The sequence below is a fragment of the Ammodytes marinus genome (assembly GCF_949987685.1).
Source record: "Ammodytes marinus genome assembly, contig: scaffold_61, whole genome shotgun sequence".
NCBI classification, from domain to species: Eukaryota; Metazoa; Chordata; class Actinopteri; order Uranoscopiformes; family Ammodytidae; genus Ammodytes; species Ammodytes marinus.
This window is the reverse complement of record NW_027648338.1, coordinates 93,777-112,555: the sequence shown is the minus strand read 5'-3', so window position 1 is coordinate 112,555 and position 18,779 is coordinate 93,777. Positions and strand designations below refer to the sequence as shown.

Below are 18,779 nucleotides of genomic sequence, written 5' to 3'. Positions count from 1 at the left end.
TCAGAGCTGGCCCTATCTGCGGATCATTTTGGTGCCCTGGCTTGTAGTGGATAGTGTAGTATTGCCACCACGAACCAGCAACTGTATGTAATCATAAAGCGTACCTCTTTTAACATGATGGGCCGCAATTATTTTCCTTCTTATTACATTTTTAAATATTTTTTATAGAACATAAAATGGCTGCAATATTTTCAAGATGTGGTCATCTTACAACTGTCTACAGCCCGGTTAAACAAAGCTAAGGTTGTTACGTTGCAAATCTGGAAGGAGGCTGCCTCTGTAATAAAAGGCCAAAACAAAGAAAACTAAATATTTGTTCATATTGGTAGTGTAAGGCTAAACCAAGATGAAGGGAGGGAGAGAGGGAGGAAAAAGAGGAAAATGTTTATAGCAATATGTCACATACCTCAGGTTTCCAGCACTGGGGTTTGATCCCACATCTCCATCTCCGCCTCCTTTACCACTGGACCATCTACGGCGCTGATGATTCATTTTGTTGCAAAAAGGGTCGGCAGTTAATTCTCAAAACCGTCAGGATGGTGATCCCTGATTCCAGCATTGTATTAAGGGGGAAAAGCGATGGATATCAAGCTTGTTATGGAAATAAGTTATTGGGCTTGTTGATACATCAATTATCGTCTGTAAGAAAATGTTATCAACTTTAATTGACTGATTTAATGTAGTAAATCCTCCTGGTTATTGGTCTTAAGGTTCAGAGAGAGACACTTTGTTCAAAACTTCGCAAACTGAATTTAAAAAAAATTTATCAGGTAAAGAAGTTTGGGGTCATTTTGATTCAGACCTCAGTTTTGAACCACATGTCAGGAATATAACAAAGATTCCATTCTATCATCTCAATAACATTGCAAGAGTTTGACCATTTCTCTCTCAAACCAGTACAGAGACACCAATGCATGCTTGTATTAGCCCCAAAATTGAGTACTATAATGCTGTACTTTCTGGTCTCCCTATAAGATCATAGCACCACTAATGCAGAATTCAGATACAAGACACAAAATAGAGTCCACTTCACAACAATTTGAAAATATCTGCACTGGCTTCCTGCCTGCTTCTTCAGAATATATTTTAAAATACTTGTATTGGTTTTTAGAGCTCAAAATGGTTTTGGTCCAAGCTATTTATCTGATTAGCTTTTAGCATATGAACCCTCTAGGACCCTGAGGTCCTCTGGTAGAGGCTTATTACACCCATATCCATCCACAAGGGGAGCCATCACACCTTTACAACTTGTTTCTCTGTGCTCACTCTAAGTTTCTAATAATTCAGTATTCCAATAATTCCCCCTCTGCTGCAGGAGTAAAAACCATAGATAGTATAATAAAACCTTAAGGTAAGCACTACCATTAAACCAAAAAAAAGCTAAATTAGTTATTGGTTATTTACTGCATTAGGTAGGCCCTATATAATATCATACAATAAAATAGCAATTTATGCAAGTATTATAAGTACTGTATAGTTATGTTCCAAATTTGCTGTATCATTTTGTTTTTTCATTTAAATGAGTATTGCCAAAGCTGAATGATACAAACCTGACTCACAATGACTCACAATAACCTTTAATCCAGGGAGGAGCAATTACGTCTTATACATATAATTTTAGGTTATAAATTGCACCGTTGACTCAAGTCAGACGTCACTCAAAGTAAAAGCCAAACCAAATAAACGGTTAAAGATAGAACAGTGAGTAAGGAAGTTACTCCAAACTAATTGTACTAAAGTAGCGAGGAAGCTATTGAACTATAAAGGGCAAGTGTCCATTTGAGCAAAAAAATTTAATGGTTAATCCACCTATCCATTTAATGCCACATATCTGTCTCCAGGTTATGTTAACCCTTTATAGGGCACTCATTGAAATACTTAGAAATTCTAAATTTCAACCCTACAGTGTTATTGGAGGATATAACAAGACTATATTTTCTTTTGCAAATTAAAAAAATATATACATTTTTACATTGCAAATCGAGGTCAACAAAGTTACCATATATGGTTCCTTGCCCGTAAGAAAAAATCTCCAAAAGTGTAAATATAGAAAATACAAGGAAATATACTTCTAAAGTAAAGGAACATTTATTTACTGATAAAAAACACATAAAACATTAAGGAACATATATTTAGTGATACTAGAACTTGTCACAAGAATGTTCGTTACAATGTCCAGGCCAGTCATTTAGGCAACTGCTTCACTGTAATTGATGAAGCAGTAGCACTCAGCATTGAGGCAAAGGTAGATCCTGCAGACCCTGCAGACTACATTTGACCTCAAGACTTCCCCCCTACTGCTGCAGTACATCCAGGTGTTGCAGTTGGTTTAGACAGGGGCACAGAACAGGGACAGGTTACACTGTACAGAATAATCTTGGGTGTGGCTGCGGTGTCCCTGGACAGGCGCAGGGCCACCAACTGAGGGGCTGAGGCTGCCTAGAGATGCTGAGCTCCTTCAGGAGTAACCTCTTCTGGCTGCCGGAACACCTCTTATCTATCCTGAATTTCTTTAGTTACAGGCCATCCACATCAAGAGCCTTGCAGTCCCGCGTGTAGATGACCCCAGCATTTGTGAGGCTGTCATCAAGTGCAATTGTAGACAGCTGCTAAAGACAAGAGAGTTTTTGAGTCAACATCAAGTCCACTTTGTGTTCTTTTTTAAGATAAACAGTAACAGTGAAGTGTATATCTACTTAAAAACAAAGAATATTGACGTTTAAATTGTAAATATATATAATATGATTGACATAAATTGAAAATATAAACGAGTGAAAAATAGTATAAGTACTAGTGGTACCATTACTTTCTTCTCATAATTCAATCAGACAAATTAAATACATCACAAATATTGAATAACTTTATACATTTTAGCAGTAATACCGCCCACAGCAAAAATAAATACCTATGCTATTTAAGTATAATGTAAACTGTTGTTAAGTCTCAAAACTGTCCAAAATCCCACATATTTCACTATTTATAGCAAGACATTTTCTAAAAAGTCAAAAAATTTCTCACACCAACATCCAATGCGCTATTGAGGACTATTGTCCTATGTTGTCATGTGTTATTTGTTAAAAAGCAAGCACATATGGCTTATTATACCCATTGGGCGTATGGGCGTATGTCTAAATATGGACATATGATCACATGTCCAATTGTTAGGTGAACTGGGCGAATGATCAAATATGGTGCCTCTATTTTTCATAACAAAATTTCACAAATTTCTACAAACACTACACAAACAGCCCCTATCGCAACATCTAACACAGCTATTCAACCATATAATGTGTGAGTTTCAACAACTTACCTTTGTTAGTTTTCATGTTGGTGCCGTGAGTATGGAAGCTTATACAGGCCGATCATGGTACTGCATGGACTTTCGTGGCAAGCTGAAGTTTGAGATGCTCTAAAATACAGCCGATTGGTCAGATGTTGTCACTTGACTAACTGTGACTGGTCTCTCCAGATTGGCTGGGAGAAATATATGGGCTGCTTTGCTCCTTAATGGATAGGTTTGGTGAGGCTTTTAAGGTAGTCAACTTAAGTTACCATATATGGTTCCTCGCCATTAATTAAATATCTGAAGAAGGATTATCCTCTTGCACTTCTGGTAAGTACTCAACAAAATGTGATTGAATTTAAATAACAAATAATTTGAGGGCTTATCATCCCTATTGGTTTTCCATAATAATGTAATACTTTGGTCAATAGTATCATGAACTGGGTAGTAAAAAGCATTTTTTGTGGTCTTACATTCCAAAAGATTTACTTGGTGGGCCCTCCAGTTTACTTATCTTTTTGACAACAATATATGATGCATTTCTTACCTTTAAAAGTTATTTATTTAATTTCTTTCCATTTGTTAAATATAGCGATTTCATACTGGATCATATTGACAAAAGAAGATGCATTTTTAATGTCTCCATATCAACATTATACTCATATACTCTAAGTGTATTGCATCATCTATTTACAAATCTACTCTGGTTACTCTAAATTTCATGTAACATATTAGTTCATTTGTCTTATGTGAATGGTCCAGTGATATTTATTTTAATTTTCTTGCATTTCTTTTTGCTCCTTTACCAGTTGACTGGAACTCTATTACTTTTTCCTTTTAACTTACTGCTTCACTGGTGGAATATCCTGCAACATTCACATAGGAGGAATGCACCTGCAGCTTGTTCCACAGGACAAAAGAAGGGCGTATGCCATGGTACTTAGCCAAGAACAATGACAATGCCGGTATCCTGTAATTCATTGCTAAGGTGTCACAACATTCCTGAAAAATGTATCACTTGTGATTCACGTCACCAATCTTCATTCCGTTTCAATATATATATCGGCTTTGATAGAGGTGGACTGTCACATAAGAGAAAGGTTCAGACAGATAGCAGCTGGACAAAATTTAAAACAAATATTGAAATTGTTAAGATAACTTTTCATCTAACGTTTTTTAATTGGGGTGAGTACATTTCTAAGTCTATACTTTTGCACATTTATACACTGTTTGTAAGTATATGTGTGCTAGCCTGTCTTTTTTCAGCATGATACAAATGTTGTTCTTTAGTTTCAAACAACCCAATATTAAATTCAGATTAAAAAAGAAATAAGTATAACAATTCCCAATGGGATACAGAATTGATTCTTATAGGGATCTGTTTGAGCCTTTCCTCATCATGAGTTCAGAGGTCAGTGTCAGCTTGTATCACCCCTGCACTACTAATACTGTAGGCGTCGAGTGCCTATCTAAAAGAGGCTTGGTGGTTGTATCTTTTAAATTGTTGTACATTTTGAGTGTTTGTGTTTCAGCGCACTACTTGTTCAAGTACTGTGCTTGTTGATATAGTGCATACACCGTAGATGTGTTTCTTTTTGTACTTTTGCTCCAAAAATTCGTATAGAGCAATGTATATGTAATGCCAAGAAACTAGAAATCTAAGATGAATATAGGAAGCAAAAAATGAATTAATGCCATTATCTTCAATGATTTGTGTTGTTCCAAAAGTTGTAAGAATATTTAAAAAAAGAGCATCTATGTTATAACTCCATACCATAATCTTATCAAAAATCATTCATTTAGAGATTGAACCCGTTTTACTTGTAACCATTATTATTATTTTATTTATTTTTGTAATCCCCAGTTTAGTATAAAATACAATCGGAAAGAATTAATCATGAGATTTTTCTAATAGTTGTTTATCTTTTTAAGATGTCATTATACAATACATTCTCACAGAGTTTCCAGCATTGACATTACAGAGACATATATAATTCTAGTAGCTAATTACTAATGTTTGGATACGATGCCCCCGTGAGTAAGTCTCTATATGGTTGGATTTTACAGAATCAATGGAAGAAAAGATGGCTGTCAGGCAAATAATATCCCTCTTCCTGATTGTAACAGGTAAGCTGACAATGACTGGCGTTGAAGCGATTTCCTTAATAATGTCTTGATACAAAATAAGGGACAAAGTGAATGGAAAATTTTAATAACAAATTGGAACGATGACTGAAAAGTAATACCATATGATATTTGTCATTCTAAAATACACACCAGAGTATTCTTGGCATACAGTAAGTAGTCAAAAGTTGTTCATTTAATGAATCACTGTTAAATAATGTCACTTTTTCTGCCCTCAGCAACAACAGCTGCAGTCGCACAAACTACAACTGAAGCAACCATAAGGCAAAGGGTGTCCTTCAAATCTGTTAGAGACACATTTTCAACTGACTTATCGAATTCGACATCCACAGCTTTTACAAGCCGAGCTTCAATGATAGAAACACAGGTGAGTCTCACCCTTAGGAAAAAAATCTGCTGGTAAACCTAGAGGATTCTTTTGATGTGGAAGGAGGCAGTAACAATGCACCTTTTTAAAGGAAAGGTGAAATAAAAAATCAATGTATGATATTAAAGGTGGGTGTCTCAATAAGCTTTTACAAAAATCTAGGTACCACTTTACAATAAGGGCACGTTAATTAAATTTGAGTTAATGCTTAATAAAGGCTAAATAAGCATTTACTAAGCATTACCTAACTGTTAATAAATGCTTAGTAAATGCTTAATAAACATAAACTAAGCATTAACTAATTGTTATAATTAGTTTATGCTTAACTAAGCATTAATTAACGAAGCATTAACTTACCGTTAATAACTAGGCATTAACACTTACTTAATGCTTAATACTGTGTTTACAGACAATGGTTCTCTGAAGTGTTCCATGGCCCATGTAGTGATATCCTTTATAAAATCATGTCATTTTTGAATGCAGTGCCACGTGAGGTCATGGGCATTACATTTTAATTTTGGACCATGGCCCTTACATGCAGAGATTTCTCCGATTTCTCCGGTTTTCTAACATTCTATAGCTTTCCCAGTCTTTTCATGCCCATGTCCCAACTTTTTAGAAACGTATTGCAATTTTAAAATTGTATTTGTGTACAAATAGAAATAAAAAGTATTATAAAAAATGATTTCTGTTTTTGCAGCTTGAACCTGTCTTCCGTACACAATTAACTGCATTCAGGTCCTTGATGGTGACGGCATTCAGGTAATAATTTAAGACTTAATTTGGCACAATTCAACAATATTGTCCAAAATCTGATGTTTTGAAATATTTTTTGTTTCTTCTATAGGAATGGATCAATTGTCAACGTTATGGACGTCTTCTTTGAGAGCACATCTATTCCTACTAGCACTCAGATTGCAAATGTTTTGATCAGTGCATCTTCAAACGTCACCGGCTTTGACATTGATGGAACCTCCATCCAAGTCAATGACGAACGTAAGTATTGTGGAGTGTTACTTAATCAAAGATTTAAAAAATTGCACTTTGGCACAGACTTCCTGTTTGTTAATCTACTGTTTTGTTTCCTTTATCCTCATTAGCAGCGACAGGTGGGGTTGGCAGCCACAAGATCAGTCTCGTCACCGCGTCCTGCCTTGGACTGTTGTCATGGCTGCTGTCAAGCCAGCTGTGCTGATTTCCATTTGAACTACCATGAAGGATTCATTATGGCCTATCATATTGTACAGCTTAAAATTAACTATCTAACTCAACTTTGCACTGACCGGACACATCAATGACAGCTGTTTAGGTTTGTCTGTCGAACTGAACACACACACACACACACACACACACACACACACACACACACACACACACACACACACACACAAACACACACACACACACGCACACACACACGCACTCAGTCCACTCCAGGCCAACAGAATGACACAGCCTACTCTAAGCACCTTGTCCATTTAATAATCACTGTAATATTAAGCCAAACAATATAATCACACTGTACAAATGCATGTTTCTTCTCTACCAGTAACCAATGCTTTCTTGTTCAGTCTTTTTCCAGAATTGTGAAATCACTCACCACTGTTGAATGCAGTTGATGCTGTATTTTGAAACATGCAGATTGAGAAATCTGAATACTTGGTTTCAACTGGTCGCTGTTTTTTTTAAATTAAGTCTCCATCAAAATAAAGTGTTTTGTTATTTATATCTGCCTTATCAGCTGATGTATTGCTTTGAACTTAAATTATGTTTTCGTAGTTTCACTTGATAACATAGCATACCATTGCGTAGCAACATGAGAGACAAACAGAACATAAACGTATTGTAAAAGGAAAAAGAGCCTTAAACTAAATTAAGTGCCTGCACAACCCTAAAACAAACACGTTGTATTAATAGTTATGGTATATTTTCGTAGTTTGTATAATTTCTGTCCTAAACGTTATTATGACCACAATAAAAATTAAAAAAACTTTGAAGATTTGTGTGTTGTTTTTCAACATTAGTAGTAAAGAGAAAGTGGGTCTGGGTATTTTTAAGGTCAGGAGCTTAAATTAAAGGTGGAGTCTGCGATTCTGACAAATGCTTGTTGTCAAAATCAATGAATATCTCCTCATGATCTACTGCCTCTCCATACTGTGGGTGTGCTGAATAAAAATCCAGTGTTAATACACAGCCTAGGCTCTGTAAACACTGAAACTAGCATGTTGCTAGCTAGGGTGGGCCCCATTGTTTGTACAGAGCTTAGGCTGTCTATTAACCAGATTGTATTTCAACGTACAAACAGTACGTATAGGTAAAAAGTGTTCTCGAGAACCGCTATTAAGGGGCCGCAGATGTTTACACCACCATCAAACCGTCACTGTGGGGTGTGTCTTAAAAACAGCCGGTCTCCGCCTTTCTTGTGTAATGGAATCAGGTTTGTTCAGAAAGAGAGAACTGGGAGTGGTGCATAATTAAATTCAGCTATGAGATTCTTTTTTAAACAAATATCGCCAGACAATATGAGATATGCATTGCTTTTGCCATAAAACCAACTCTATTGCCGTCATAATGCTGCACGGCTGCACACGTACGTGCATTTGTTTGCATGCATGTGCACGTACGTGCCCATAAACAGAACAGCTAGTCTGTGAATCCCATCTATTTTTCATTGCTCTGATTCGTGCATGTAAGTGCATGAGCGCACATACACAAGAACATACAGAATGTGCACACACACGCATGTAGATGCGTGATTTCATATAAACAGTCAAATATGCACATCCACGTGCACATGCACATGCTGGTGAAATAGGGAGCTTGGGATTCCTAAAGCAGTAATAAGCTACCTCTGTTTCATGTGTCTTTGAAATAAACAGATCAAAGTGTACAGTTAAAGTTGTGCACATCTGAGCACGCATTTGCACATGCGTACACACTCACTTATTTGCACATGTGTGCACAGCAGAAAGTCTGATATTCCAATTATAATTTTCCATTGCCTTGATGTGTGCATGTATGTGCATACATGCACGCGCACGTACGTGCATGCCCAATCTGGCATACTTGCGCTTGCACGCGTTGTGTTTGGGGTGCTACTTTGAAAAGCATAGCTTTACAAACTACCAATGACACACTAGAGAAGTTGAACTAGAGCAAAGCTACCCATGGATAAATCTAGTTAGGTTAACTAAAGCTACTTACAAAAAAGAGTTCAAACTACTTTGACTTGTACATGTGAAATTAATTAATAATGTCATATGCCAGAAAAAAAGGCACAGATTTTGTTGCAGAAACCAAAAAGTGCCTATTTTTCTCACAGTTCATATATAACTGTGTTTAAGATGAACTCGCTTGCTCAACAAAAGCATTATTTTCAGTGCAGCTAATTGCAAAGTGCAAAAATCTAAATCTATATATTTTTTAATAATGCATATCAATAGTACACGAAACAAAATTAAATGTACAGGGTTTATATTTCATGAAATATTATAAATAATGATTTACATTAATCAAAAACATTTTATAGAAAACAATTAAACAAAGAACCCTGGAGAAATTAATCAATGTCACTATTTTACAGGGGGGGAAAGGCATGACCATTAAAAAATCCTTAAAGGCCTACTTCACCGGTTTGAATATGAAGGTGTATTGAATTCTAAAATCCTATGTAGTATAAATGTGAGAAAAAAATTCGCAAATCGGTTCATCCTAGCCTGAGAAAAGGCAGAAAGAGTGTTTTTTTTAATCCTATATTTCTCTTTCTCGTGACATCACAGAAAGAGAAATATAGGGTTAAAAAAAACTTACTTTGTAAATATTACTGTGATGTCTTTTACTGTGATGTCACAGTAATATTTACAAAGTACGTTTTTTTTTAACCCTATATTTCTCTTTCTGTGATGTTACGAGAAAGAGAAATATAGGGTTAAAAAAAACACTCTTTCTGCCTTTTCTCAGGCTAGGATGAACCGATTTAAAAAAAAATTGCACATTTATCCTACATAGGATCTCAGAATTCAATACACCTTCATATTTAAACCGGTGAAATAGGCCTTTAAAGGAATACTTCACCCATACGGAACAGGCATTCTATCATTATAAAATCACTATTATAATATAATGAATCAGGTTTTTCTTCCCTCAGTCTTCCCTTCGCCCAGCTGTCCTGTTAATCCTAACCCTTACTGTGATGTCACAAGAAGGAAACTGTGACAGTGAGACCATAAAACACTCTTTCTGCCTTTTCTCAGGCTAGGATGATCCGATTTAAAAAAAAAATTGCACATTTATACTAAATAGGATCTCCGAGTTCAATACACCTTCATATTCCAACTGGTGAAGTCGGCCTTTAAAATCTGACATTGCATCAAAAAGAAAATGCACCAAAATTAAGGTTGTGGGTTATAAATCTTGTCTTTACTGGCAAACAAAGAGTAGAATAATCTCATAATACCCATAAGTATGTTGCATATGTTTGAATATTAGTTTTTTTTATAGTAAATTCAAATCAGTGATTTATGATACAAAATGGAATGTAAAGGGTTAATTGTTTTATAAAACAGTGGAAATAATGATTTCAACTAATTAACTTTTTTTTTTTATATATAATGGGACAAAAAACCCTGGAGAAATTCATTAAAAATTCACTATTTTTCAAGGGGAAAGAGGCGTGACTATAATTTGGTCAAATTAGTAAATAAGGGACTTTTCATTCAAATCTGAAATTCCACCAAAATAAAATCATGGACCAAAATCAGTGGCATGGGTTATTATTGAAACATGTCAGACTGGCATAGTAATAGTATAATAATCTCATTACCCATCAAAATGTTAAAACGTTTTGAATATTTGTTTTTTATTATAAATGCAAATCAGTGGTAAATGATGCAAAATGGGGCAGCCCAAACCACATCTCCTGAGGGGAAGAACCCAAGGAAACTACCGAAACCACAAAGAAAAGATACCTCTCCCATAACGGTGACATTGAGTATAAAGTGGATATGCTTCAAGGTCTGCAGGAAAATCAGGGGCTTACAGGTGCACTATGTAACTTTAGGTGTGTCACAGAAATTCAAAGCATAGCATTCATCAGGAGGGAGCTCCTAACCCTGCAGAAGCAGCTCAAACTCCAGGATTAATTAATTTAAAGCCATCATTGAGAGTTTCAATTCAGACTCCATTGGATATTGCAAATGTTATAATCAATAATTTTAATGTATTTTCACAATTGCAAAGTATTGAACTTGCATTTTGTCTGGTCTGTTATGTTGTAACTGTGTACTGCTGTCCATTTTAGCCAGGTCTCTCTTACAAGAGAGATTTAATCTCAAGTGCCTTATAAAGTGTATAATTATTGACCAAAGCTATTCCATCAGTTTATGAGATCCCAAAGGGTGATTTGGAAGATAGGGAAATTAATAGTTAGTAATGGTATATTTTGTACTTTGTATATGAACATAATTTCCCCAAAAAATAAACATTCTGACTATGGGATTATTCAATATTTTGTTACTTGAAAATGGTCTGATAACAATATATTTTGAACCAATTATATTGTGACTTCTACGGAGCCCCTCTGGTGACATCCGAAAAAAAAAAAAAACTGTTTGCCCGACTTAGTGATCCGTTTGCATGACTTAATAATCTGTGGCCACAATTTATTAAATTGTGGGAACGAGATAATTAATTTGTGGCCACAGTTTAATAATTCGTGGGAACGAGTTACTTATGTTGTGGCCACGAATTAACAATTATAAAAGGAATGTGTGCTGTCTATCGTTGCAGCAGGGGTTAGACCATGTCGGCTATGGACAAGCTAGAAGAAATATCGTTCTATTTTAACCTCGGAATGATTACAATGATAGCCTATTTAATGCCATTTTATTTCATGACTAAATAAAATGCTGATCTAACATAAAACCGCGCTGAAAAAGGCATGAAATGAGGCAGCCAGTAAGTATGCTTCCTCTGCCTCACTGAAGGGGGCGTATGCGTGAGCCAACAGGGTTTACAGGATAGCCTACTTCCGTTACCTTCACAACCTGTAGCCTACCTAGTTGAGCTGGCTTTATTTATCCATTATTCCGTTTGGCTATTTTTCGTATTTATTTGTGTAGGGTAATGAAAGGCAGATGTTGCAACTGAAATTTGAATTAGCCTTAAAATTCGATTAGCTGGTTCAGTAGACAGCTGTCACTTCGGCCGCGGCGCAATGACTGAATACAGATCGTCAACACGTAGGAAGAATAAAAACATTTATTTGGAGAGATATGCCTGAAGTTACTACTTTGCAACCTCGTTGATGACCAACGAATGCGCATGCATCCGGTGCAGGCGGAAGCACACACACTACAACGATAGACAACACAGCACACACTCCTTTTATAATTGTTAATTCGTGGCCACAACATAAGTATCTCGTTCCCACGAATTATTAAACCGTGGCCACAAAATAATTATCTCGTTCCCACGAATTATTAAACTGTGGCCATAGATTATTAAATCATGCAAACAGATCACTAAGTCGGGCAAACATTTTTTTTTTTTTTTTCGGGGCTCCGTAGACTTCTATGAATATGAAAAGACATTTGCCATATTGTTCGTTGAATTAATTTGCACAAAAATCATCTTGAAGGATATTGAAAATGTTTAGAAGCAAACATGAACAAACTGCATGAAAACAAAATGTGCTCTATAGGCAACGGGGTGTACATGGATCTTATTTTCTTTGTACATTTAGTTTTATTAATACCAACAATCCTCAAAACATAAAAAAATTGGCTGACTCCAAACCATTTTATCAACGTGAATCAACGATTATCCCTCAGCTGCTTCATGTTGCTGCATAATGTTTAATAAATTGCCACAGACTTTTAGACTGGTTGTGTTGCATTAACAATATCCGAAACCCTGCAGCCTGTTGGACGGAAGTAAACAGCTCAGGCAAACTACACAGCAGAATGCAAAATGTTTTTATTTCTGAAGTTTCATTGCTTCACAGCCCGTATCGTACACCTAGCGGTACATTTTATTATCAGATTGCACTCCCGACACAATATAACTAATGTTGTAGGTTTATTTAATTTTAAAAAATAGCAATTTATGCAAATATAATAAGTACTGGAAGGTCTTGTTACAAATTTGCTGTATCACTTTATTTTTCAGTCAAATTAGCTTTGCCAGGTCTTGATTTTACAAGCAGTTACCGTAAGTGACTCATATAACCTTTAATCAAGGGAGGAGCAATTATGTGTTATACATATAATTATATGTTTTGAACAGCACCATTGTCTATCTGTTTCTTGATTTGTTTGCTCAACGGAATTTTTATTGTGATGCTTTTAGAACTAGTGACAAAACGAATCCGTCATGAATGGATGGATAAGTCACAGAATCGTCAACACTGTTTGATTGATAGGTGACTGCTATGTATTGAAATGCAAAGCAACCTAGGGATAGGCTACGTTGTCAGACGTCACTGAAAGCAAAATCAAACCCATTATTAAAACAGATAAAAATAGAACCACAGGATACAGTCACTTCATATTAATTACACTAATGAAATTAATTCTAAAGTGCAAGTGTGTCCATTTGAGCAAAACAATTAAATGGTGAATCCATCTATCCATTTAATGCCACTTATCTGTTACCAAGTTATGTAAATCAAATTACTCATCTTATGAAGATGTTCCCCTTGTACTAATGGCAAGTACTTTTACAATAAAATGTGATTTAATATCAAATAATTTGAGGACTTATCATCCCTATTGGTTTTTCATCATAATTTAATACGTTGGTCAATATAATTGTGAAATCACTGAAATGGCTTGTAAAAAGCATTCTTTGTGGTATTAAAAATGCCTTCCATTTCAAAGATTAATTTGGTGAACCCTCCAGTTTACCTATGGTCATAAGAACAATATATTCTGTTTTTGTTCACTTCAAAATTTCTGTATTTTCAACTGGCATTCCTATTGACCATTGTTTGAATATAGAGTTTTAGCGGGCGCATGTGGTGCAGTGGTTAGAGTGCCCGCCTATAGAGGCTCAGTCCTCAGAAGCAGTAGTCCGCGTTTCGAATACTGTCCGTGGTCATTCTCTGCATGTCATTTCCCTCTCAACCCCATTTAATTTCTGTCTCTCCTACCTGTCTTATACAGCCAAACATCTTTAAATACAGTGGTTTCATACTGAATAATATTGACGTTGTAGATTCGCACTAGTCAAAGAAATATGAGGAAAGGAAAATTAGACACCTTATTGTCATGTACTCTAAGTTTATTGTATCATCTATTTACATATTTACTCTGGTAACTCTAAATATAATGTAAACTATTATTTCAGTGTGTTCTATTTGAATTCTGTGGATGTATTCATATGTTTCTTCTTGCTTCTTTTCCAGTTGACTGAAACACTGGTGGAATGTCCTACAATATTCACATAGAAGGAATGCACCTGCAGCTTGTTTCACAGGACAAAAGAAGGGAGTATGCCATGATACTAAGCCAAGAACAATGACGAATTGACAGATGACAGCCTTGTACCCTTTGGGTTTGTTCGTGGCTAAGGTGTCACAACATTTCTAAAAAAATGTGTCACGTATGTTTCACGTCATTAGTCATCATTCCAACAACATATATAGGCCTTAATAGAGGTGGACTGTCACATAAGGGAAAGGTTTACACTGAAGTCAACTGGACTAAATAACAAAGAAATACTGAATTGGATTGGATAGAAAAGGGAATTAATAACTTTTCATCATACATCTGATTTTAAGTAAGTACATTTTTTAAGTCTATATATGCACTTTTGCACATGTATACACTGTGTTTGTAGTTGTGTGCTTGTGTTTTATATTTTATTTATTGTAGCCTAAAAATAAAACATAATTATAGTCGTAATTTGTCCCAAGGCTCCATAAGCCATTATCTTGGCATGTGGAGCCTGTCTTTTCCCAACATGATAAAAATGTTGTTCTTTAGTTTCAAACACACCAGTATTCCAATATTAAATTCCAATAAAAAATTAATAAGTATAACAATAAACAAAAACTAAGATTGTGATACAGCATTGATTCTTATAGGGATCTCTTTCGGTTTTTCTCTATCATGGAGGTCAGCGTCAGCTTGTATCACCCCTGCACTACTAATACTGTAGTTGTCAAGTGCTTTTCTAAAAGAGGTTTGATAGTTTTATCTTGTTAATTGTTGAACAAATTTGGTGTTTGGTGTGGTTAAAGAGCAGTTCCATCACTCAGTGCACCTGCCTGTTCAAGTAATGTGCTTGTTGATCTTGTGCATATAATGTAGATTTGTATATTCAGTCAGCTCCAACCTGGATGAATTCTTATTGAAAAATTAAGTTTAAAGAAACTAGAAAATCTAAGATGAATATATGAAAGTAAAGATATTTATACTGTTTGTGCATAATTGGTAGCATTTATCAGACAGAGTGTTTGTTTAAGCATTCAATTCTTACAACTTCTGAAAATTTTCTCTATTGACTTTTGTATTGCATTGGCTGTAGGAGACTGAAATTAGACCTTGTGATGGGAAATGGGCCATTTCCCACATATGAATGATAGTAATTCTCACCAAATGATTTCATTTATTATCTCCAAATTGTTGTTAGGATTCTTCCAAAAAAACATCTTGAATCTACAGTACAAGTGATGGTCCATTGGAAATATTCACTTGCATCTACAGTGATAATTATCACTGTATATTGTCACACACTAATGAAAATTAAACACAATACATTTAATCGTAGGTTTATTTCCAATAAGTTAAAGTTGCATGTGTAAAAGGTATACGATCAATTTGGTTCAGGGTATGGAATATTATAGGGACAATGCATGTTGTGTGCTTTGGCCTTTGGTTGGTTTATGTACCTTGAGTATAAAAGGAAGTAGAAAAAGTACTCTGGTAGTAAGTATAATTAAATCAGTCATTAAGAGATTGAACACGGTAAGCATGAGCACCTCTTTCATTTAAAATGCAATTGGAAAGAATACATTAAACATTATATTCTCACAGGGGCTTGCAAAATGTTTGAATAGGCTGCTTCTTTAAGTCTATGTATTGTTTTTTTTATAGAATCAATGGAGGACAGGATGGGTGTCAGGCGAATCATATCCCTGTTGTTGATATTAACAGGTAAGCTGATGATGAGTGATGATAAACTGATTGCCTTAATAATGGAAAAGTTGAAAATTGTAAATAAAAATTGACGAAAATACATGCATTATACACGTACATTACATTCTTAGTTAGTGATGGCATGAAAAGTCAAAAGTAGTTAATTTGATGAATAACTGTGAAATTACGCCACTTTTTCTTCCTTGTCAATGGTTGCAGCAACAACAACAACCACAATTGCCCAAACGTCAACTGCCTCCCCAACCACAACTGCTTCCCCAACAACGACAACTGCTGCCCCAACAACAACAAAAGCTACACCAAGTACAACAATTGCAACCCCATCAACAACTGCTGTACCAACTGCAACAAGTGCTGCGCCAACGACGGCAACTGCAGCGCCAACAACGACAACTGCTGCCCCAGCAGCAACAAAAGCTACACCAAGTACAACAATTGCAACCCCATCAACAACTGCTGTACCAACTACAACAACTGCTGCGCCAACAACGGCAACTGCAGCCCCACCAACGACAACTGCTGCCCCAACTACAACAACCGCTGCCCCAACTACAACAACTGCAGCCGCAACAACAACGTCTGCAGCCCCAACAACGACAACCGGTGCCCAAACAACAACTGCTGCCCCAACTACACCAATTGCAACTCCATCAACAACCACTGTACCAACTACAACAACTTCTGCACCAACGACGGCAACTGCAGCCCCAAATACAACAACTGCTGTCCCAACGACAACAACTGCAGCCCCAACTACAACAACCGCTGCCCCGACTACAAGTGCTGCAGCGACTACAACAACTGCAGCCCCAACAACAACAACTGTTGCACCAACAACAACTGCTTCCCCAACAACAACAACTGCATCTCCAACAACAACAACTGCTGCACCAACTACAACCACTGCCCCTACTACAACTGCTGCCCCCACAACAACAATCACTGCACTAACAACAACTGCTGCTCCAACTACAACAACTACTGCCCCCACAACAACAACAACCATTGCACCAACAACAACAACTGCAGCTCCAACTACAACTACTGCTGCTTCAACTACAACAACTACTGCCCCTACAACAACAACCGCTGCCCCAACTACAACAACTGCTGACCCAACTACAACAACTGCTGCCCCCACAACAATGACTGATGCCCCCACAACAACAACCACGGCACCAACTACAACAACTGCAGCTCCAACTACAACTACTGTAGCTCCAACAACAACAACTGCTGCCCCCACAACAACAACGACTGCACCAACTACAACAACCACAGCCCCAACAACAACTGCAGCTCCAACAGCAACTACTGCTTCCCCAACTACAACAACTGCAGCTCCAACAACAACTACTGCTTCCCCCACAACAACAACTGCAGCCCCAACTACAACAACTGCAGCCCCAACTACAACAACTGCTGCCCCCACAACAACAACTGCAGCTCCAACTACAACAACTGCTGCCCCCACAACAACAACTGCTGCCCCCACAACAACAACTGCTGCCCCAACTGCAACAACTGCTCCACCAACTACAACAACGGCTGCACCAACAACAACAACTGCAGCTCCAACTACAACAACTGCTGCCCCCAAAACAACAACTGCAGCTCCAACTACAACAACTGCTGCACCAACTACAACAACCGCTGCCCCCAAAACAACTGCAGCCCCAACTACAACAACAGCTGCCCCCACAACAACAACTGCAGCTCCAACTACAACAACTGCTGCTCCAACAACAACAACTGAAGCTCCAACTACAACAACTGCTGCCCCCACAACAACAACTGCAGCTCCAACTACAACAACTGCTGCCCCCACAACAACAACTGCAGCTCCAACTACAACAACTGCTGAACCAATTACAACAACTGCTGCACCAACAACAACTGCTGCCCCAACTACAACAACTGCTGCCCCAACAACAACAACAACTGCAGCCCCAACTACAACAACAGCTGCCCCCACAACAACAACTGCAGCTCCAACTACAACAACTTCTGCCCCCACAACAACAACAACTGCAGCTCCAACTACAACAACTGCTGCCCCCACAACAACAACTGCAGCTCCAACTACAACAACTGCTGCACCAACAACAACTGCAGCACCCACAACAACAACTGCTGCACCCACAACAACAACTGCAGCCTCAACTACAACAACAGCTGCCCCCACAACAACAACTGCAGCTCCAACTACAACAACTGCTGCACCCACAACAACAACTGCTGCCCCAACAACAACAACTGCAGCTCCAACTACAACAACTGCTGCCCCAACAGCAACAACTGAAGCCCCAACTACAACAACTGCCGCCCCCACAACAACAACTGCAGCCCCAACTACAACAACCGCTGCACCAACAACAACAACAGCTGCCCCCAAAACAACTGCAGCTCCAACTACAACAACTGCCGCCCCCACTACAACAACTGCAGCTCCAACTACAACAACTGCCGCCCCCACAACAACAACTACAGCTCCAACAACAACAACTGCTGCCCCAACAACAACAACTGCCGCCCCAACTACAACCACTGCTGCCCCAACTACAACTACTGCCCCCACAACAACAACTGCAGCGCCAACGACAACTGAGGCAACACTCGTTTCGCGATATTTGTCCTTCACTTCTTATCAAACCGAATTTATAAATGACTTTAGCAATCCGTCATCCACAGCCTATATAGATCGAGCAACAACAATAGTAAAACAGGTAAGTCTCAACTAAAGAAAATCTGCTAGTTGACCTACTAAATCATTTTATTCATTTATTTTTATTTAAGCTTGATATATATCCAATTAAAAGCACTA

At 37.4% G+C, this 18,779-nt stretch overlaps 2 protein-coding genes across 2 annotated transcripts; both read left to right on the top strand.

The window, feature by feature from the left end:
* Window positions 1–4,324: 4,324 nt before the first annotated feature.
* On the top strand, window positions 4,325–7,794 carry LOC307270678 (uncharacterized protein). The gene is made up of 6 exons (XM_080054562.1): window positions 4,325–4,468; window positions 5,351–5,410; window positions 5,647–5,795; window positions 6,496–6,557; window positions 6,643–6,791; window positions 6,896–7,794. The coding sequence occupies exons 2-6, from the start codon at window positions 5,356–5,358 to the stop codon at window positions 6,988–6,990; spliced, it is 510 nt and encodes a 169-aa protein (XP_079910688.1). The 5' UTR covers window positions 4,325–4,468; window positions 5,351–5,355; the 3' UTR covers window positions 6,991–7,794.
* A 7,798-nt stretch (window positions 7,795–15,592) lies between these two features.
* On the top strand, window positions 15,593–17,399 carry LOC307270684 (uncharacterized protein; the record flags this gene model as incomplete). Its single annotated transcript, XM_080054570.1, has 3 exons — window positions 15,593–15,603; window positions 15,893–15,952; window positions 16,154–17,399. The coding sequence occupies 3 exons, from the start codon at window positions 15,593–15,595 to the stop codon at window positions 17,067–17,069; spliced, it is 987 nt and encodes a 328-aa protein (XP_079910696.1). The 3' UTR covers window positions 17,070–17,399.
* Window positions 17,400–18,779: the final 1,380 nt, after the last annotated feature.